Here is a 23,123-nt window from a genome sequence, read left to right as displayed (position 1 = left end):
ATTAAAGTTAACTATTAGCTGTGATATCAGGGGGACAGCTCAGAAGAGCTGCTGGCAGCAGAAGTGCTGTGGGTCAAAGGTCTTTTCTACCTTATTCTGAGAAAGAACTTAAAATTGGGTGTGTAGAGAGGGTGAGAGGACTTGGGGGAAGGGAAGAATATGATTAAAATATACTTAAATCTAAAAGTTTCTTTGAATAATAAAAATTTTTTAAAAAGGCAAAAAATGGGTCATGGAACTAAACAGCAAATTCACAAAAGGGCAAATACAAATATCTGAGAAACATTAAAAAAAACTGCCAGCATCCTTAGGCATCAGGGAAATGAAATTAAAACAACTTTGAGATTTCATCTTACCCCAATCAAAATGGCAAATATTAAAAACAAAAGTAAAACAAATTACAGAGATGTTGGCAAAATAGGAACACTACTGATTGTTAGTGGCAATGCACACTGGTGCAGAAACTATGGGAATCAATGTAGAGGTTCCTCAAAAAGCTGGAAATAGATTCACCACATTATCCAGCTATACCACTCTTGGGCGTGTATCCAAAGGATTCCAGTCATCTACATTCACTGATGCTCTAGTCTTTACAGCCAGGAAGTGGAAGTGAGCTAGATGTTGATCAACTGATGAATCGAAAATGAAAATGTGATACATTTACAGAATGGAATTCATTTCTTAAACAGAAGTATGACATTCACAGGTAAATGGATGGAGCTGAAAATACTTATTCTGAATGAGGTAATCCAGACTGAGAAAGACATGTCACATTTTTTCCACTCACTTTTGGATATTTACTTTTAATCTTCAAATAGTGTATTTCATAAAGGTCATGGAATTAGTAAGGCACCATGGGGGTACAGTTTTCAAGAGAGGGGAAATAGTATTCAATGGTATAAAAGGATAAAGGGGAATAATAGAACAGGATGGGTTAAATTGGGGTGATGAGTGTGTAGGAAAGGTAGAGGTAGAAATATTGGGAGGGATGGCTATCTTTAAAGAACTTTCAAAGAAGTCATATGGAAACTTACTACTCTAAAAGCATCCTAAAATAAGTACATATAAACACATAATAAGTTACCCCATAATGAGTGGATAACACCTCTACTAGACAGCATAGACTTACAAATAAAAAGCCCAGTGCCAGACGTGGGTTATCTCTTTTGAAGTTTTTTGCCTTTGTGGACCCACAGACCCACAAACATTACAGGCCATTGCCAGTACTGTTATTTTCCCTCCAGCACTAGATAGTAAGATCCGATAGTAAGACAGCACCACATACTTAAGTCACAGAACATGGAGAAATCAAACTGGTATTGCCCCAGAAGCTTCATTCATACAGACTAAATTTCAGAGTGCTAGAAGGTACTATGTATGCTACTGCAGGAGAAAAGAAGTCAATCATCAATCATACCCAATTGTGAACCCTGTGAGCTATAATAATGGCTGGACTAGCAATGCATGCTCACTGTCTTGCAATAGTGGCACAAGCATCATGGTGGTAACTACTACTTTCTGATTGGGCTTAAGTCCAACTCTACAAGATGAAACCTATATCTTACACCTTAAAGAGCAAGAACCAGAAATAGAGAGTGATGAATGCTCATCCCTCAATTGTACATCGATATCACACCCCTTCCCAGTTTTCAGGGATCATTGTGGAAGGAAGGGTGGATATATTGTTTTTTGTTTGTTTGTTTGTTTTACGAGACAGGGTTTCTATGTATTGTTTTGGAGGCTGTCAATCCAGCCTGGCCTCGAACTCACAGAGATCCGCCTGCCTCTGCCTCCCAAGTGCTGGGATTAAAGGCGTGCGCCACCACCGCCTGGCGGGTGGAGATATTGTAAAAGATAGGGGTAGTGTTTTCAAGACACACGAAGGCAGTTACATTTACGAACTCACAGGTGTTGTGACAACATGTACAGAAACCACTCTAGCTCAAGCCAGCAAAACCCCAGCATGGAAAAGAAAGGTGGGCATGAAGTCCAACCCCTTGGGAGAGGGTAAGTCAGTTTTCATTAAAGGTCTAGCCCTGGTAGGTTGACCACAGCCCAGTAAAAGGTCACACAATCAATAGTATATGGGCAGCACAAGTGGACTTGATTGCTAAAAACTGAGGACATAGGGTGGGTAGGACAGGGGGAGTAGATCTGAAAGAGTTGTAGGAGAGTGGTAAATATGATCAAAACATATTGTGTAAAATACTTAAAGTATAATGAAAATGAGGAAAACCCCTGAAAGTATGAAGTAAAAATATAAAGATATTCTTTTGTAATGATATTTTATTAATTCTTTGAGAATTTTATACAATGTACCTTAATTTTATATTATTTGTTAAAATTATAATTAAACCATGAAAACGAAAAAATGTGCCAATAACATCCCTAATAACTGAGATGCAGCTGTGAATGTGTCACCATTTCCCACACTGCTTCCTAGTGACAGTTGCTCTCCCTGAAAGACCCATTTTTATACTTTACCTTTTCCCTTATTGAAAATAAAGATAGATGGAAAGTGTACAGTAGGCTATCAATAAATGTTTGCTGAATAAATGAAAGGATGTATATGAGGATCTTGATATACTGACAGGAAGGTATCATTCTTTGGGCGGTGGTTAAGCCCTGAGATCAGTTACAGGGTGTGTGTCAGTCAGAACTGTTAATCCCCTCTAGGCAATGCTGGTGTGGTTTTACTCAAAGACTACTTCCCAAGTTCTCTTCCTACTATCAAGTTCTGTAATAGAAAAATTCATTGTTAGTGGCAAGGCAATCCCTCGAATTCTTTTCCTTCAACTATTTTATTGTTTTGGGAGACAGGGTGACAAGTAGCCCAGGCTGGCCCCTTACTGTGTAGCTGAAGATGACCTTGACCTTCCTTCTAATCTTCCTACCTTTATCAATTGAAGGTTGAAATAACAGGCGTGGACCACTCTGCTGGTTTCTGGGGTTTTACGTGTCCTGTCATCTAGCAACTGAGTTCCAATCCCAGCTGTTATTTTACAACTGAGTCCATCAATCAATAGAGCTACTGGTGTGAGCCCTTCCTCTCCCTCAGCCACCACAGAGACTCACTGTGACAAAGGTTTTCCATATACATGCTCTCTGTCCACATGAGTGGCAGATAGTCAGAAATTATCTTTATTAGTGTGTTGTTCTTTTTTAAATTAGTGATTTCCGTCCAGACCTTCCTTGGTCTATGATGCCCTTATCTTTTCACAGCAACTTTTGTTTGCTGTGGTAGCTAAGAGGACCAGAATCATGATCTTGGGAGTGGCCAAGGAATTAATTTGTAATCTTTATAACATTTGTGCTCTCTTCCTATTTGGAAATGGAAGGTGTCTGAATTCTTTGGCTTTGGATGGGACACCTTACCAACTCTGAATCCCATGATGTTTTTGAACTGATCTTTGCTGTTGGTGGTGGTAGTTGGTGGTGTGTGTGTTGGAGAAAAGGGGTGAATGAAGATCTCAGGGGACTCATAGTTTGTTGGAGCTGGAAGACCCCTTTGAGGTTGCCTAGTGGAGGGACTTTCAAAGTATTGCAGAGGTGCACCCAGGCTGAGATCCTAGACGATGATGGGGAAGATTTCCCTAATCCTAACCCTTGGAAATTTAGCATTAATCCAGTTTTCAAATTTGGTTTCATTTTATAAATGAAGTCATAGAGATAAAATGTCTTGGTATCTGGGTGCCATTTTAACTTGGCAGCTGCTAGTTAATCCTGTTAGTCTTTTTTTCCTCTGATGGCTTATTACATTTCCTGTGTGTGTGTGTGTGTGTGTGTGTGTGTGTGTGTGTGTGTGTGTGTGTGGTGTTACCCCTGTGGAGGACACAGCTCAATGTTCAGTATCTTCTATCATGTTCCTATTTATTTATTTATTCATTTATTTATGTTTATTTATTTATTTAGACATGGTCTGTCACTGAATTCAGAGCTCACTGATTGCCTAGGCTGGCTGACCAGCAAGCTACCAAGATCCTCCTGTCTTTGCCTTCTGCCCTAGGATTACAGGCTTGAGCTACCACACCCAGGTTTTTCAGTGGCTGCTGGGGATCTAAACTCAGCATGCACTTTATCCACCTGGCTTGCTCCCAGCCCCCTGCCACATACTTCTTTTTTTAAAATGACGGTGTTCATTTTCTTATCCTCCAGGTCCCTTTACCATCACTGCACCCTCCTCACCCCACAAAACTGCCACATTTCCCAGTACACAGCGAGGCCTCTCATATTGGTGCTCCTCTGTCTTCTCACCTCTCTGCATCAGTGTGGCTGCCTGGGCTCCCTCTCCTGTACTCCCTTGCCCATTTGCCCACTCTCCTCTGTGCTCACTCTCCTATTCCTCAGGTCTTTGGGGAAGAGTACACCTTACTTCTTTGTCTTTCTGGGACTAACTCCCTTTCTTGTGCCTACAATCCCAATCCCTTCTTTTTCTGTCAGGATGGTGTCTCAGTTTGAACTTGCATACTCAATCACTCCTGTTATCAGGGACTTTCGGTCTTCAATTACAATCGTCTTTGAGTCTTCCTGTCATGCATAAATTCAAATATAACACTACCACCACCAGCAACAGCAGCAAAAGTAGCAGCAAAGAATTTCCTAAATTTTGTTCTCCCGTATTGCTGTTAAAGTTGCCCAGACATTTCATCTACTCATTTCCCTTCTATTACCCCTCTTACATATACTGCATGCATCAATAAGTAACCTTTTTAAAAATTTTTTCTGAGATTGTCTCTTCTGTTATTGGACTCCTCTGACGCACGCCCATCACAGGCTGTCCATAGTATATAGCTTTTCTGGTTTCCCAGAAGTGGCTGTAATCCTGCCCTCATTTCAATTCCTACAACATCAAGATCATTCGCCTTCTCTCTTCTGCCAGCAGTTCTCCAGAGCAGGGGGTTTCTTCTCATTTTTGCATCCCCTACAGTGCTCTTTGAGTAGATGTTTGATCTGCTCATATCAACTGGGCACAACTGGATCAAGACTAATGTCTTTTGATTCTTAGGAAAATGAATTTTGGGGATAATAGTTACATGACCTCCTTGAGCAATTTTGTCTAGTGTTTCAAGGGGCTAAGTACAGCTTTTGATCTTTGATCTTTGACTAAAATTTACTCACCTAGCATACTGACAGTCATTGCGGAAAGGTCAACCGTTTGATTAGTAATGCCTACAATGAATGTGGAAGAGGAATTTTAGCACTCAAGGATTTGCCATCCTCTCAGAACATATGCAGTTTAAATCATGGGGATGGGAGAGCTCCTTTATCAGACCCCCTTGGAAAATTTCTATACATAGAAGATCATGTCTGGTAGCCAAGCACACCTTAAGGCAGACACATATTTTTATATGAACCTGCTCAAATTGGGGAACTGTGCCTAAACAGGCAGTGTTGACTTCTCTGGAGTTTTACTCTGTGATTCAGGAAAGAATTAGTTTGCTTCAGTTCCAAGTTCCTGGCTTCTATAATGCGGAATGAGGCCAGGCTATTTGACACTCGTTCCTTTCCCCAGTTCCTCACAGCTTGCCTAAATTTTGTGGAAAAACACTTTCTTCTTGAAGCTGCAGAGAATTAAAACAAAACAATACAACAACAACAAAACAACAACAACAAAAACCTCTTCCCTGGCTGAATGCTGGAGGCTGGAGTCCAAAGAACATTTTCTTTTCTGGCTTTTAGATTTCACTGACTCGAAGTAGGATTGTTGTGAACCCCACTAGGGCTCCAGGTCAGCCAAGGGTGGGTTTTCCAGACCATTGACCCGTTTACACTAGCTCCCTGCTTAGATTCTAGACTGACATCCTCTACTGCTAGCTCATCGTGTGGATGACCTTTGTCCAGGCATCGGATCTTGGTTATGGAACTCCTGAATCCTGTGTCACTGTGTCACAGCTGAAGCAGGACCGGGAAACTATGAGACTAGAGGCAGCTCTACTTCTTTGTAGCCTCTGTTCTGTGCAGACAATCCCCACCCCCCACCCCAGCTCCTGGTCCCGCAGTGCTGCCCCAGTCAGACCCAGACATTGCATTTTCCTTTCCACTTTGAGGGCTTCTCTGGGGGGCATTTCTTCCTCTTCACCCTAGACAGCTAGAACTCCCCTCTAGACTCTATAGTATAGAGCTTTGCCTTGTCTCTTTTCACCATTCACAAATTCAAGGTTCCTCCTGAATGGTCTCCATTTGGCAGACATCCAGTCTTTCCAAGTCACTCTCCAATAGGCAGACAAAAGCGTGCGAACCCTCTACTTACAGTGAATCTCCAAAGTCCTCCCAGGTCATCGCTCCTCTCGAAGCAGGTGGGCTCCAGCCCCTCCTCCAGGCAGCACTTGATGGAGGCCAGGCCACTGACCCCGGCTCCCACAATTGCAACTCGCTTCACCATGTTCCTCGGTGGAGGGAAAATGAAGGAGAGCCGTTTTATTCACAAAAGCCCCACCCAAGCCTTGGCTACTCAACAAACCAGGAAAAGAATTTGGAAGATTAAGAGATTTTCTCTGTTTGAGTCTCTGTAGACTGTCTGTGGTGTGTGAATGTGAGAAAGAAAATATACAGGTCACTGGGTTAACCCCTGTGCTGGGCTATGTCCCCACCCCTTGGCCAGACCTAGAGCTCAGTCTGCTCACTCGTGGTCTTTAATGCAATTGCAGCTTCTGGCAGAGTGGCTGAAACTAGACCCTGTGGTGGGCAGAGTCTTGTATTCTGCACTGGCTCGCCTCCATCCTCCCGGTTCCAACCCCGGAGCAGGTTGGAGCAGCAGACAGAACAGGGTGGCTTTCTAACCCACTTTTTAACATTACATTAACGTTGACACTCCGATTGGTTTGGGGACATCACAGAAAACTGCACAGCAGCTGAGAGGGTGGGGTTGGGACTAGGAGCCAAGACACTTGTGGCCATCACAGGTGCCACAGCACTGCCCCCATGGGCTCTCTCCTGGCATTCCGCCAAGACTACAACAGTGCTGCTGAAACGTAATTCACCACTAGTCACCAATGGAGGAGAGGAGATGGCTGCAGGAGGATTTGGGTGGAAGGGCAGGATAGAGTTCACCTTTTGGGAGCACAGTCAGCACTGGAGCAGCTGTGAGAATTTTCTGGCCATGTGTTAACAGCATGGGCTTGTAAGAACACTGTGAGGCAATATTGCACGTTGAGTAAGCAACCAGCTCTGTCAGTTAAAACTGTGTGATCTGAATCATTTATTTCCTCTGGGCTTCGTGTAAACAGAGAAAACCTTGTAGCTTCTTTTCTGAGGCCCAATGAAGTTTATCAAGTGTCAAGTCTGAGAAATAGGTCCTGGCACACAGTAAATGCTCAATAGTGTAAGCTATTTCCAAAGTTGGTGTCTTCTTTTCTATAATTTCTCTGACTTTCTGATCAAGAGTGTGCACATTCAGCATACACTAAATCAAATATCAGACATCATTTCCTTATATGTTCCTGGGATAATTTTTATCTACACACACACACACACACACACACACTCACATACACACATATTTTAAGACAGGTTGGCCTCAAACTCATTATGTAGCCAAGGGTGATTTTGAACTTCTCATCCTCCTGCCTTTACCTCCTGAGTGCTGGGTTGGCAGGCATGTGCCAGCCACCATACCCTGTTTTTGTGGTCCTTGGTTTTGTACATACTAGGCATTCACAGTATCATATAAACCAGAACTCTACCCCTCAAGCACAAGGAAGTCCCCAGTGATGATATTTTCCTGAACATTTCCTATTCTCTTGTTTTCCACATGATCTGTCCACAGGACTGTGTATGTATCATTTGTGATTTTAGGACTAGAAACCCAAAAGAAGTAGTTCAGCCACGGAGGCTGAGGCAGTTTTGTTTTCTGCTGTGTGCTCTTTCTAAGGAATACTGAGGACTTGGTGTAATGAATACAGAATTGTCTCTTTAAACAACCCCCCCATGTGTCTGTAAAGACTAGTTATTTTCAGCCGGGCAGTGGTGGCGCACGCCTTTAATTCCAGCACTCGGGAGGCAGAGGCAGGCGGATCTCTGTGAGTTCAAGGCCGGGCTGGGCCGATAAGCCTCCATAACAATACAGAGAAATCCTGTCTCGTAAAAACCAAAAAAAAAAAAAAAAAAAAAAGACTAGTTATTTTCTAGAGCAAGTGGTTATGAATTACCAGGGACACCTAGAAGAGTCCTCTCAGAAGATCCAGCTTTAAACCACGGTGGATCCTGCAGAGTGGCGGACTTACTGTTTTCCATCTTCTGGATGCTGTGACCAACATTGACAGAGGGAGCTGGGATGTAGGCGCTGTATCAGAATGCGTCTGTTTTGAGACCCTGCACTTGGTGACATGGGAAAACTGCTCATCTCCTTTGGCTACCAGTTTCCTCATTGTGACACAGAGCATAATGTTTATTTTTTTGTGTGTGTGTGTGTGACTTGATAGCCATCCAATGAAAATAAACTTTTATGAAAAAAAGACTCTAGGGGAAAAAAGAGGGACTCGTGTATAAAAGTTGACGTTGAAAGCTGTGTGCAGAAGTATGTTGGCTTAGAAAGAGTGTGAGCAGGGTAGCTGGAAGCAATGCAGGCAGCAATTTACTCTCTGGGAAGGTGAGGAGCCCTTTATATGAGCTGGGTTAAGAAAGAGGGGAGGTAATTCCCCTATGGCTTCACTGAAACTAGAGAGGAGGTCAACAGGGGGAGTGTGGCTGCCTTGGAGAAAGAAGAAAGACTAGTTAGTAGGGCTCACCCTTCCTCAGTACTCAGAAGAGTGCGCACTCAGATGCAGAGACCACCTGGTCTGTTTCCTTGTCTAGTGTGTTGCTGATGGAAGGAAATAGGATCACATCCTTTCTATTGTTAAGACAAGTGGAAGGAAGAAGTCAAGGACTGGTTCTGCTGTGAGATAATGGAGTCTTGGGACAAGGAATTGAACTGTCCCAGGTTCACTTTCAAAAGAGCACATACACAGTGACTTTTTTTTATAGACAGTGTCTTACTATGCAGTCCTGGCTGTCCTGGAACTCACTCTGTAGACCTGGCCTCAAACTCACGGAGATCTGCCTGCCTCTGCCTTCTGAGTGCTGGGATTAAAGGTGTGCACTGCCACCGCCAGACACATAGAGACTATTAACTGGAGGGTTGATACAACGCTGTAAACATTTGCTGTTACCTTACAGGGAAAATAATTAGAAGCACGACTAATGGTGTAATGGAAAGGTAACCGGTTCAGTATACACATTTACCAATATTTCAAGCTCTGAGACTGACTTTGCCCAAGTGGAGTTGAGATGACAAAGGTTTTGAGTCAGTCTAAGTAGGAGAAGAATAGTTCATGTAGACGGTGGAATCAGATGCCCTCCAATTTCTGAAGGTCATTCTTTGATTACTTCAGGCATCAAACAGTCACTGAGTGGCTTCTTTGTTGGTAACACCAGTATTTTAGGTTTTTACTGAAGCTTTGTCTAGAGTAGTGATCAGTTTAGTGGGAAAGGTGAACTTGAAAATGTTTTGTCTTCAAATTGTTGTCAGCACAGGAAAGAGGAGATGAAATGCTGACCTTGGAGTGGCAGGAAAGTGACAGAGGGCAGTGGTAGTTGCTTAGATTTTGAGGGGTGACTAGGACTTTAGCAGTCAGAGGAAGGAGGCAATGGGCTCCAGAGTCAGGGAGCTCAGTGATGGCAATGGTCCCATGAGACTTATGTGGCTTTCTGACTACATGGTGAGTTTATTTCCCTCTTTATTCCTAGGGAAACTACAGCATGCACTCACATGAGCATACTACATTTTATTATTGATTGAGTTGATCACATCTGTGGGTCTCCTTTCTGCACAAGACTATGCTTCCCCAAAGTAGGGTATTTTCCTTGATATGTATGCCTAAGTTCCTAGCATGATAACAGCTGTTGAATAAATATTTGGCAATGGATTGATTTCTTGTTGGGTAGAATGAATTCATCATCTTGCATGATTTTTGATTAAAAAATTAACAGAGCAAATATTTACTGGAAGTTAATATCCTGAATCAGAGATTGATGGCTTAAAACTACCTTTTAGCAACTATACGATATGTAGAACCCCTCTCTCCACCGTCTGTCACTGTAACCCATGGTGAACCAGATTTACTCAGCCACCACTGAGCAGTACATTTCCTTGTGACTTTGTTTATGGGGTCACAAATTGGAGACCTGGGTTTGAATTTCAGTGCTGGATAGTTATCAGTAGGCAGATAGTTTAATATTTCTGTGTTTCCATTTCCTTATCTCTAATATGAAGCTAGAGGTATACCTGGCCTCAGGTACTGTATGAATCACTCAATGTACAAGTAGCCCTTAGCGTAACTCTTGAGGTGTACCAGGCCTGAGAGAAAGTTACTGGTGTCAAACATGTATGTTGCCATATGCCTGTAATTCAAGCACTGGTGGGGTGACTAAGAACACAGTAAGATATTTTATTAATGGAAGTATCACACTAATGTTACTAATTATTTGGGTACTATTTTACATCTTGATGGAAAATAACATTTAAAGTATTATTAATCTTTATTCAGTATCATGAAGAAAATCTTGACAAGGTTAACTGACTATGGAAGAAATAAGTCACACCAATTAAGGGTTCATAGTGAACTTGCTAAGTTTGTGCTACCGAGGGAATAGGAATTTAACAAAGATAACAAAGCAATTAGGCCAAATCAGATTTCAAAGTGAGTTGGGAAATCACTGTTGCTTGCACAAAAGTCACTAATGTTTAACAGCAAAATCAGAGACTATTGCATTTTCCTATGGATTTTGTACTGTGTCCTACAAGGAAGGAAAACACAAATACTTAAATGAGGTCAGATTGAGTGTGTGCCTTCATTATTGAGATAATATTTGGGTATGGAAGTCTCCTTCCCAAACACAGATGGGCCTAGAGTTCTTTGAGAATGTCATAGAGAACCCTGTGATCCTCAGTGTTTGAATGTTATTTAAGCTGTCTCAGGTGTGGGTGGATTTTCTTCTCTTTTTCTTTGAGACAGGGTTTCCTCCCATAGCTTAGACTGACCAGGACTCACAGTGCAACCCAGGCTGGCCTGAGGCTTCTGCCAATCTCCCAAATCAAGCTTCAGAGTGCTGGGATGCTAACTGGAGCCGGGGGCATGTCACACAATGTTAACACGGTACAGGGCTGTGTGTTCCGTTCAATAATATCTCGTGGAGGTTTGCAAAGCAGGTGTGTAGGCAGCAAAATTGAGGTGGAAACTGAGATGGAGCAACAAATGAGGAGGTCATGCCTTAGCTGATTATAAGCTTTGAAAATTTACAGTGTCCGGCAGCCCCATAATCCATTCCTGAGATGGTTAGCAGTGCCCCTTTCTAAACAGAAACAGAGGAGTGGATGGGGGAAGGTGGGAGAGGGGGAGCAGGAGGGGAGGAGGGAGGGGAAACTTCAGTCAGGATGTAAAATAAATGAAAAAGTTAAAAAAGAGTAAAATAAAAATGCCATATCCTTTTAATTTCTTTATTATTTGTACAGCCAACTTCAGTGGTTAGAAGAAACATACTGAGTCAGTTGGCCTTGACTACTTGATAAGAGTGTCTTAAAGCCTGGGGGCGCTGTGAAGGAATTGCTGTTGCATGAATCATACCTTAAACCTAGGACATTTGGGAACCTCCAGACAAAGTCTTCCCTTTTGAGTATGTTTCAAATTGACTTGAAGCCTTATTGATTGTTTCAGGAAATTATCCTGTAACTGATCTCAGCACTGGATCAGCTAAGCAGCTCGACTCACTTATGCATTTACTAGGCACTCACCTTTATCCATGCAGGCAGGTACTCACACACGTAGTACTGACAGGTCTAGACTGTCTAATAAGAGCACATCCCTAAATGGACTGTGTCATTTCAAGTGTTATCCATTGTGGTAGATTCAGATGGATAACTAGGGGTGGGTAAAGGCACCCATACATAGGCTAACATAGAGCAGTCATAACACCCAGAGCCTAGCAGAGAGAATAACACAGAGAAGAGGCTGCTGAGACCTAGGTTAGAACAAGAGTACTTTTGGGGATTTGTATCCTCTTAACAGTAGCCACTCACTTCCTCAAGCCTAATCCTGACCCAACCACCACACAACACAAATTTTGCCTCTTAGTAGGTTTTTGTCAAGTTCCCTAAGAGATCAGAGACTAAGAAAAAAGCAGGCACCAAGACTCAGTTTTTCGAACCATAAAAGGTATAAAATTAAACTGGCTGCCCAGAAGTGACTCTCAAACCCTTGATATTAATACTTGTAGATTTAGGATTATCAGAAAAGATCTAGAAGCAGTATAAAAATCAAGAAATTTTAATCCTATACACAGAATAAGGCAGGAAACACAGCAACAGAAAGTTGATGATGGTCAAATCCCAAGTCAGCCAAATTTCCAGAATGGCTTGCTTTTTGTTTCTGTTTGTGCAAAACACCAATACTTGGTGGGTAAACCTTCCAAACCATTAACTCACCCTATGCTAGAGGCTGCTGAGGAAGCGTTCAGTAACTCATTCAGCAGAGAACTTACCAGCGAACACAGAAGTTTAGTAATCTGACTTTATGATCCGGTGACAAGGACTCAAGCTGTATGCCTTTCTGTGGAGCCAGAGATGGCAGCACAGTTCCACCAGGGTCACTGGCAGAGGGAGCTGTGTTCTGCCGAGATTAGGCAATTCTTCTCTGATGTACAATAACAAAACAGGAAGACCTCAGGGGCTCCACCTACTGTATCCAGAGGGGGCAGTCAGATTTTTATCAGGCCACTTACTTTAAGTAGCTATAACGGTTCATTCTAATGGCCCTGACACAATTAGGATTCCAGAGCTGGTAAAAATCAAAATAGTGTATATGATCCAGTGTTTGGAAGTTCCCAGCACACAGGATGAGCCTGGTTTAAGAGATAAGTAATGTTACAGGGGGGGGGGATTGGGATCCAAGGCTAGCTGTTGTTTGCATTTTAAATTGATTAGTTCCAACAGTGGTATGCCTGGTGATATGTACTTAAAACTTGTACTTTGTTTGCAAACTATAAATGGGGGCGCTTAAAAATTTTACTGTTCAAGGGGCTAAGGGCAACATTAACAGCCTCTACCTAAAAACACAGCCAACAGCTGCTAGATCAAACAGCACTTCTAAGATTTGGTCCTTTTCTCATCTAGAGAACATTATTATTTCTAAAATAATATATCACTCACATTTTAAAGACAAGTTTTAAAGCTCTTTTAAGTGTTGACGATTGCCCAGGTGTTTGGGCAACACAAGATAGATGTATGAAAAGAACACAGTCTTTGAAGTCTTAAGTCCTGGGTTCAATGTCTTCACCAGCTCTGTTATCAACATAGCCTTTGAAACAATTGTGTGGTTTTCCACAGCTCCAGCTTCATCAATTTAAAATAGTCACTGTAATGCCTGCTTCAAATAGTTATTGTGGAATTAGATGAGACAATCTATGTGAAAGGCCACGCGCACAGAAAACTCCTGTGCATGATGGTATTGATAATGTGATGCCCACCTAAAAATTGCTGTTTGATTCTCAATATTGAAGTGACTCCTACAGACACTGAGAAAATTCCAAGTGATACTGGCAGACTGAGGCAGTGAAAGTTTCTTGGCAGGTTGAATCTTTTCTTTTGGTTTTAATACTTTTTCAGCGCAACCTCTAACCTCCCTTCTGGAGGACCTTGTACATACCACATATACTGCTCATTTATTGGACTCAGCTCTGCTCTTCATGACTCATTATGTACTTGGCAAGGATCCAACATTGCTAGCTATTAGTTCTTAGTTCAGCTACCCTCCTGCAGCTCTGAAGATGATAGTAATTGGATGACTTAAAACTTAAATTTCACCATCAGGTAAGCCTTCAAGACTACTGTTCAGTCAATTGTGTCTTTGAATATCTAAATACATGTGGTCTTACCTCAGAGGCATCTTGAGAGTTAGGACTATGTTACTGGCCCAAAGTTTAGTACTCAAACAAGTTACCTTGATATGGCATGGAGAGCACTAAAGGGGTCCCTAGGCCCTGGTGAGGACACATTGCATATAAGGGACATTGGGTTGCTGACTGAGCATAAACACAATCATTTTATTATACTGTCTCATTTCCATAATTATCCAGAGACTGTATTAATTATGAATGATTGAGGCATCTGACCTTCATTGGTAGTTTCCATTTTTGCTGCTTTTAGGGCTTATTGTTAAGTAGCAATAGTTAAGGATGCAGGATGAAGGAAAGCTCTTTAGCCTGTTGTTCTAGAGGACCTGGACCCTCAGAAGCCAGATTGGTAGCCAATAATTCTCTTCAGGAAATAATCTGGGCTTTCACTGTATGGTCCCCCCAGTGGCTGGTTGGAAAGATGATTAGTCTGCTGTGAGCCAAAGTTAACATATGTCCGTCCTTCTGGCCCAGGGAACTAAAGTGACAAAACAAGCTTCCCTATGACTTCTTTTGTCTTCAGCATGGTGACTATCAACTTTCAAGAAAGATGTTCTTCTGTTTTGGGTAGTCTAGTGACTAACAAGTTCGGAGACATTTCCAAAAGATCTCCAATGTCTAAGAAAAATTCTGCTTTGTTTTCAAGTATGGACATTTGGTGATTTTGGTTAATGAATTATGCCCTGCCACCACTAACCAAAGCACTAGAAGGTTGTTTACTGGATCATTTATTATATGTCAAAACCATCTTCAATTAAAATTATTTTTAATTATGTAAGTGGGTATGTGCATATTCGAGTGCAGGTGTCTGCAGTGTCTAGAGGAGAGACTCAATCCCCAAGAGCTGGAGCTACCAGAGGTTGTGAGTTATCCTGTGTGGGTGTTAGGAACTGGATTCAGGTCCTCTGCATGATCGGTACTTGCTTTTACCTGCTGAGCCATTTCTCCAGCCCCATTGTCTTAAATCTCCCTTTCTTCTTCCACTTTGATTCATTCTTAGAGCCATAGTATTTTAGGGTTGTAAAGCACTTAAGGCAGAGCTAGCCAGTAAGAGACAAGCAAGGCCAACAGCTTCATAATTAATACAGCGTCCTGTGTGTTTATTTGGGACTGATGCGGCTCTAGAACCAGGCTGGCGGAACAGCTCCTCTCAAAGAAAAAGCTTCTCTTAACATAATGGTTGTCAGGAGTGGGATTGAACTTCCACGCAAAATAACAAAAGCTTTAAAGGACTTTTAGAAACAGAAGAACGGAGAGAAGCACAGATTTTGGTAGCAGCATTTTTCTCAGCTGTGCTCTGTTTTGCTAGCCACAAGCCGAGATTCACGCTGCTCGTTTACGGGAGTCTTTCTGACTCGGCATAAAAAGAAAAAAAAAAAAAAACCAGCAAGGTTGTCTTAAGAGACTCTGCTAACGATTAAAAGGGGGTGTACGTACAGCTGGAAGTGGCAGCTTTTGCTGGATGTCAGCATGGACTGAGGCGGTAAGCTGGAATCACGCTTACGCCCGCCATCTTGAAATGGCAGTTTAAAACAGCCGAGGTTTTACAGATAAGACACGTGGCCAGAAAAACATAAAGATTTACAGTAAAGTCAGACTTGGATGAAGAAAATCTCTAAAGGTTTACAGTGTGTTTAAAAATATACGTGAGATTGAGAGAGAAAATGAAACGACAAAGTGGTAAATAAATAAAAAAGCCGACATTGTGGTGGCGCACGCCGGTAGGATTTACTCCAGAGGCAGAGGCAGGCGGATTTCCAAAGAGAAACCCTGTCTCAGAGAAAAATAAGTAAAAGTAAAATAAATAAAGTAATAATAGATAAATAAATAAGCCACGCAAAGATGGAAAATACACAGAGAGTCTAGATACTGTATGCTATTATGTTTTTCAGTTTTTTTATTGCTCAGGAAGCCACAGCTACTAAAGTACACTTGATTATAAATGCTGCTGAATTAATCCAACTTCTACCTTTTGAAAATGCCTTGACTTCAAAATTTAAGTATAAGAATATGTTACTCGGAAAAGGAGTTTTTGCTTATGTTTCTACAGAAAATGAAAAGCTGAGGATTCCTTCCAGGCTTCTGTGGTTTGACGAACCAAGACCCCCGGAAGCAGTGGACAAGGTGTTCCAAAAATTGAGACAGTTAAGATGATGCAGCTTTACAGACCCCAAAAATATGGACTTATACAGGTTTCTGAGTTTTGTCATGATCCCCATGGTAAAAACAGCGCCCCCTTCCAGCAGGAAGCAGTTTGGAATGAGCGACGTCCCAATTCCCATCTTGTTTATAAATCTTTGTTTTCATTTAAATGGGATTGTTTATAATTGGTTAGTGATCACAGCCAATCTCTTTTTAATGGTAAAAAGGGGAATTATGGTATGGGTATTGTTTTTCATTTATTGATACAAATTCAAGGTCAATTTTGTGATGTTTATATTTCTCCTCTTGATTAAGTATTGTGCTTATACTGATCTTTTACAACGTAATGCATAATTGAATACAGATTATAGATAGTTACTTATAATAGTCAGAACTTATAGTTAGGTAAGTTAGGTTTTCTAGATATACAGAAATATATTTGACATAAACAGTCTTCAAACCTCTCAAAGACCTTCAGAAAATGGCATTTAAAATGGTTTAGGGTTTTTCTTGACAATGAGAAATGTCTGCTCCTGGCAGCACCAATTACGTCTGAGAGGAAGATGGGCATCGAAGAAACTCGTTATGGAGTTTGCTTTCAACATGGCAAGATTAGCCATTTGGGCAAGAAACTGCTCTTGCCTAGACTGACTGTTGCTGTATAAACTGAACATGCAGGACCCACAGGAAAGTGACTGCTGAACTCAGTCTTACAGGGTTCCTGCTTCATGGAAGAGTCTACCAGACTTTCTGCAGGACACAGAAAAATGACTGACAGACTGCTGATGCAGATGGACAGTTTGAAATTTCCTGCTTTGCTGAGAAGTGTTCCAGACACATTGTGGCCTCCTATGGGCTGAAGATGGATGCCCCAACGTTACAGAGGAACTTCGGGTGACTGTCCAGGCAGTAAGATATCTTTGTCAATCCTAGTGTTTATATATTATCCTTCTGTGGTCTTTGATGGAGTTGAAGACAGATAGTTATAATTATAGTTTTCCTTAGTTATGATAAAGATAAGCTACATACATGACTTTGGACTCACAAGGATGGGATGCATGATATTTTCTTTAGATCTTGCTAAATGTTAATAGACAAAATGTTGTAACTGTGTTCTTACTTGATAACTGTTCTGTCATATACAATTTGACTATGTTAAAGTTAAGACCTTTCTTTTTGTTTAAACAGAAAAGAGGAGATGTTGGGGAAGTTCTGTGTATATGTCAATAAATTACTGCTGGCCAATAGGAATCTAGATAGGTGGGGCTAGGAGTCCAGGAGGATTCTGGGAAGGAGAAACACGAGAGAGTCGACATGTAACGCCATGGGGTAGGAGCCCAGAACTATTCTCCGGTAAGAGACATACTTAGATTAACAATTATGGGATAATTACTTAAGGCAGAGCTAGCCAGTAAGAGACAAGCAAGGCCAACAGCTTCATAATTAATACAGCGTCCTGTGTGTTTATTTGGGACTGATGCGGCTCTAGAACCAGGCTGGCGGAACAGCTCCTCTCAAAGAAAAAGCTTCTCTTAACATAAAGCCGCACAGGGATAGTTTTAGCCCTAGTTGTAAATTAGAGGTACCCATGATACCCCTTTCCTTTTGAGCCATGCAAAAATCACTGTTAAAAACTATACATCTCTCCATTCCTCAACTCCTCCAAAGTACCTTTTTTTGTGCCTTCCTAAGAAAGCATGTACCTTTAACAAGAGTCAATTCTCTAAGGCTCTTACACATGGGATTTATTCTTTGCTTATCCTGTGAGAACATGTCTGCAGAATGCAGGCACTGAAGATGGAGGGGGAGCCCCAGGGCTACTTGATGCTAATTATGGCATTTAAGTATGTCTCTGCCAGAACTGGTGAGCAGGTGATGCAAGCCTTTAGTCTGTGAGAATGGCACAGATAACAGCCACCTTTTAAATAAGGATTTCTTTGGATGTCTTTACAGCTCAATGAAAAATTTCTGGGAAAGTATCCAGTTGTGATTTAGACACTCACAGCCACAGCATTCTATACTGTGTCACTGGATGACTTTGTGGTCAGTTGGAATTACTTACTTGTATTTAGAATAATATACCACAGCACATGCAGCAGAGAGAAGGACCTACTGAGTCATCAGAGTTCCTCTCAATTATTATAATTGTTTGTAGCACGGGTATGTGCATGCACGTGTATGTGTGTGTGTGTGTGTGTGTGTGTGTGTGTGTGTGTGTGTGTGTGTGTGTGTGCACATGTCATTGGGTCCCTTGCAGCTGAAGTTAAAGTCACGTGTGAGCTACGCAGTTGTGGGTGCTGGGATTTGAACTCAGGTCCTCTGATAGAGCAATAAGTCCTCTTAAAGGTTGAGCCATCCCTCCAGCCCCAATATACAGCATTTTCTCCCCCTGACTATTTTCAAGTAAAAACAAGGCTAGTAATATAGCTCAGTGTTCAAGAGCTTGCCTTGTAACTCAGTGAACTTCAAAAGTTGACATGTTGATATCACCAGGCATAGCATATGTGCCTGATACAGAGTAGTGTTAACCAAGTGTTAAATGAATGAATGGATTGCTCTTGTTTGTGGGGGTTGTGTAGGTTTTCCTATGGCGTTATGAAGAATTCAGGAGCCTAAGCTGGTCTCCGTATGAGGAATAGACTCCTTTAAGAAACCTCTCTAAGGAATTGGAGAGATGGCTCAGAGGTTAAGAGCACTGAATGCTCTTCCAGAGGTCTTGAGTTCAATTCTCCCCAACAACATGGTGGCTCACAACCATCTGTGGTGAGATCTTGTGCTTTTTCCTGGCCTGCAGACAGAACACTGTATACATAACAAATAAGTAAACCTTAGACCCCCCCAACCTCTAAGTTTAGACAACCAGAGAACTCATTTGAAGTATATGTAACTGAATAGTAGCTGGTATCCTCCTATCCCCAGACACGTGGTCCTGACTTGACACTGTCCCCAAGGCCTCTGTCTACTGCTCTGCAATGTTCGTGTTAGTTGCATCTCATTGATCTCTGACTCTGCTCCTGTTGTTTGCTCCACATCAGCCTGTGTTTGGAGATCAGCTTCTGTAATTTTCAGAAAGTCCACTTTCATTAGCTACTTATGTTAATCACTTTACTGACTGCTCATAAGGTCATAGGCCAGTGTCACTGACTTCTACACAGCATTCGGCATCCTACCAGCTTTATTTTTCCCTATTTCTAGTTCTTTATTTCAGAAGTAACTTGAGTACTTTCCCTTTTAACCCAGAAGCTTCTCAAAGTCTTGCTTTTATTTCCTCTAGCACTTGGGAAACTATCACTCTTACAACAATGCAGTTCCCATTCTTATTTAGATACTGTAATAGTTAAAATAATTTAATATTTATTGCTATGTGCACCAGTACAATTTTATTCTATGGTATCTGTCATATTAAAGACATTTAAAATTTTCTTGACAACCTGCACTTCATTTCCATCTTTGATGCATAGAGATGAAATATACTGATTCATATGATATGTTAGTTTTGGATTTTAGACAGTTATTGGAAAATACAAAGATATAATGTCTTTGCTATTCTGTGTACCTTCCCATAGTAAAGACTTGAGAATACAAATGCACTTTGGGTGTCCATCCAACAATGAGAGATGCACTCTCACCCTGGACTCTCAGGGGAGGGTCTAGGCCCTGCCCCGGATGAAATGACAGACTATGGACAACCCCATGGAGGGCCTCACCCTCCCTGGGGAAAGGAGGGGATATTGGAGGGGTTGGTGGGAATGGGTGGTCCTGGCTGTGAAAACGAAGGAGCCTATACAGGTCACGTGACTTGGATGAAGGGATTTACTTTGATGGCAGTCTTAAGACAGGCTGCTGTAACTAAATATAATTAAGTAAAACAGAGGCCTTTATGACATACAATGGGTCTGAGTGTTTTACCCATGTCACAAAGGTCGATGGACCTTGAAATAGCTCAACCCCGAGAGAAACTGATTCATTTATACAGTCATCCACCTTCTACCTGCCAACGCTCCAGCTCAAAGATATTTAGCAATAAAATTCCTCATTGATTGCAAACAGAATCCTGCCCCAGAAATTGTAGTGTTTACAGTTAAGTATCTAACTAAGTCACATATGATAAGCTTTAGAAGTACACTTGCCACCCACACAGTAGGGGGGCCAGTCCTCATGATGCTTTGTTTGGATTCATAGGGCAGAAATACCAGCTCCCCTGGACCTCTATGACAACTTGACAGCTTTATGGCCTCTCCTTACATTGTACAACAGTCTGCACTGTTTGCACTCCATCTTTCTTCCTTCTCTCCTTCACAGAGGATGGGCCTTGCACTGTGGGTTGATGACCCTTGCAGCCATCCCAGTCTCTCTTCTTGTTCAAACTTCGCCATCTGACCTGGATTGAGTAGAATCTTATCCTAAGAGACCTTGCATTAGCTGCTTTGATCTATTCCTGGGTCATAGGGCAGGGTGAACAAGTGAGTCTTGCTTGGTGTCAGCATGTTGTACCTCTTGGAAGCAGGCCAAAGCTGTTTTAGCCAGCCTCCAGGGTGAAAGACTTGCTTCAAAGAAAACTATTCCTCTGGGTTAAACTTTCAAACCCTTAATGTTTTGGGATGGTTGTTTGAAATTCTTTTATATGTCATGGCCTGGGTAGTTCACTTGAACAATATCTTTGCTTTTCTGTACAGAGCAAATGTGACACATATGGTTTTGATAGAGGAAAGCAAGGAGCTCTCGTGAAGAGGAGGGTTATAGGAAAGGTTAGTAAGGAGAATCCTTCTGGGGAGAGATTTGGGGGGGAGTGGAACTGGCCCACATCTGTTCAGAAGAGCAAATATTTCAGACTGCAGCAGGAGCACCAAATGGAGGAGGAATTTGGCTCAAGGAGAGGCCAGGCCAGGGACTCAGCACTGAAAGGAAGACTTTTCTTCCCTTCCCTCCCCTCCCCTCCTCCTCCTTTCCCCCTCCCCTCCCCTCCCTTTTTCCTCTTCTCCTCTCCTCTCCTATCCTCCCTTTCCCCCTCCCCTTTCCTCCTCTCCCTTTTCTTTTCTTCTTCTGAGTCAGGGTCTTGATATGTATCCCAGACTGACCTCAAGCACGTTATCTCCCTGTCTAAGCCTTGAGAGTCCCAGGACCACAGGAGTGTACTACCACCACCTGGTTAAGGCAACCAGCCTGCCTTTTCCCTCAATCTCCCCCTCACTACTCTCTTGCTCTCTCTGTCTCTCTCTGTCTCTGTCTCTCTCTCTCTCTCTCTCCATACACACACACACACACACACACACACACACACACACACACACCCCAAACGCTCATTTCCACACTCACCGCTCTCAAGTCTAAGCACACAGGAGCTTTGGAAGCAGCAGAGATTCTGATGGAGCAGAATATTGTTAGCTTTATGCTCAAGCAGTTACAATGTCATATCTACGTCCAGCGCAAGGGTCTCTGACTAGGTGGTCTCTGGACTGTGGCCTGCAGCAAACTCCCTAGAAGTCATCAAGCATGGGGCAAGTTCCTCTACCTGCTGAGCCATCTTGCCTGGCACAAATAATCTGCTTTTCATTAAGAAATAAGAATATATATTTCATTTTTAATTTTTTGTCTGAGAACATATATGCATACTATGTACTTCATTTGTAGTTTTGAAAGGAATTTACTTATAAGTATGGTAAAAAGTCTTAGGTGCAAATGTAGTGAAATGGCATCATTTCTGTGAATTTTTGTATGTGTGTGTACGTATATACATATTTGTGTATGTTCAAGAATGTGCAGTTGCATATGTGTGAGCAGGGGTGCATGCACGTGTATTTGTGCATGTGTATATAGGACAGAGGTCAGGCTCTAGTGTCGTTCCTCAGGCCCACTTTTGTTTTTTTGAGACAGGGTCGCTCACTGACCGGGAACCCACTAAAACAGACTAGGCTGGCTGGCCAGGGATCCGCAGCAATCTGTCTTCATCTTCTTTCCCACCGCTGGGATTAGAAGTGTATGCCGTCATCCCTGACTTTTAAAAGGTGGCTTCTGGGGCTCAAGCTCAGATTCTTATGCTTCCAAGGCAAGTACTTTACCAGCTGGGCTGATTCTGCAGCCTAGTTCAGTGGACTTTAAAGAAAGATGTTTCCGCTGGGAGAGATTGCCATTGGACTGAGAAAGCAGGGGTGGGTATGGTGGGTGGGAGCAGGGAACGTGCTTGGTTGAGTTTTAAGAGTAGCATTCACAGAGGCTTTGTAGGGATAAAGAACCGTTTACCTAAACCTTCAATATCCCAACCTTCATCCTCTCTTCAGGGGCACTGGTCTGGCATCTGGGTGTGGCTCATCTCCAGCAGTGCGGTTCATGAAAAGAGTTGCTGTCAGGAGTGTCCATAACCTGCTCTTTGTTATGTTGCTCAATGTTTGTGGGCATCAAATTGCTTGTGTCTCTTTTAGGTTTCAGTTCCAAGAAAATGTCTCTCACAACTGACACACCCCCTGTTATCAGATGGAAAAGACTGGCCATTATTGAGATCTGCCTTGCTTACCTATAATGCCAACGTTAGGCACAGGCTCAGTCACTGTGACATTTTTCATCTGCTTGGGAAATATATTTTACTTCAATTTTTATTTTTTTCAAAATGTGATGATTATTTTAAGTATTATTATGTAGGTATTTTAAATTTTAATCTCTTCAATTTTTTTCTTTTGAGACAGGGTATCACTATGTAGCTCTGGCTGGCCCAGAATTTGCTTTGTAGACCAGTCTGGTCTCAAGCTCACAGAGATCCACCTGGCTCCTCAGTACTGGGATTAAAGGTCTGTATCACTGCACCCAGCTCATGTGTTCTTTCATATCTAGCTGAAATTACAGACTTAATATTGTAAATGAAATTAGTCAGATTGTATTTGCAATTAAAGTGCCATTTTCTACAACAGTTTTAGAAAACTTATGGTAATGAATAGCACTATGGTCTAATCTTATAATGAATAAAATAATCTATTAGTAAGTACTTCATTAAGAGTGGAAGTTTTAGAGAACTTTATGGTAATGAATAGAACTATGGTCTAATCTTACAATGAATAAAATAA

The 23,123-nt window shown here is 42.0% G+C and overlaps 1 protein-coding gene across 1 annotated transcript in view; it reads right to left on the bottom strand.

Annotated features, from left to right (window-relative positions):
- Nucleotides 1-12,661, bottom strand: part of Fmo1 (flavin containing dimethylaniline monoxygenase 1) — a 31,824-nt gene extending 19,163 nt beyond the window's left edge. Inside the window, exons 1-2 of the mRNA XM_013114322.3 lie at nt 12,517-12,661; nt 6,251-6,386 (exon numbers count right to left, since the gene is read on the bottom strand). Of these exons, the coding sequence (XP_012969776.1) occupies nt 6,251-6,382 (132 nt within the window). The 5' untranslated portion in view covers nt 6,383-6,386; nt 12,517-12,661. The remainder of the gene's footprint in view (nt 1-6,250; nt 6,387-12,516) is intronic.
- Nucleotides 12,662-23,123: the final 10,462 nt, after the last annotated feature.

The sequence above is a fragment of the Mesocricetus auratus genome, unplaced genomic scaffold (genome assembly GCF_017639785.1).
Source record: "Mesocricetus auratus isolate SY011 unplaced genomic scaffold, BCM_Maur_2.0 Super-Scaffold_100676, whole genome shotgun sequence".
NCBI lineage: Eukaryota > Metazoa > Chordata > Mammalia > Rodentia > Cricetidae > Mesocricetus > Mesocricetus auratus.
The sequence above is the reverse complement of the archived record's forward strand: the minus strand, read 5'-3'. Positions and strand labels throughout refer to the sequence as shown.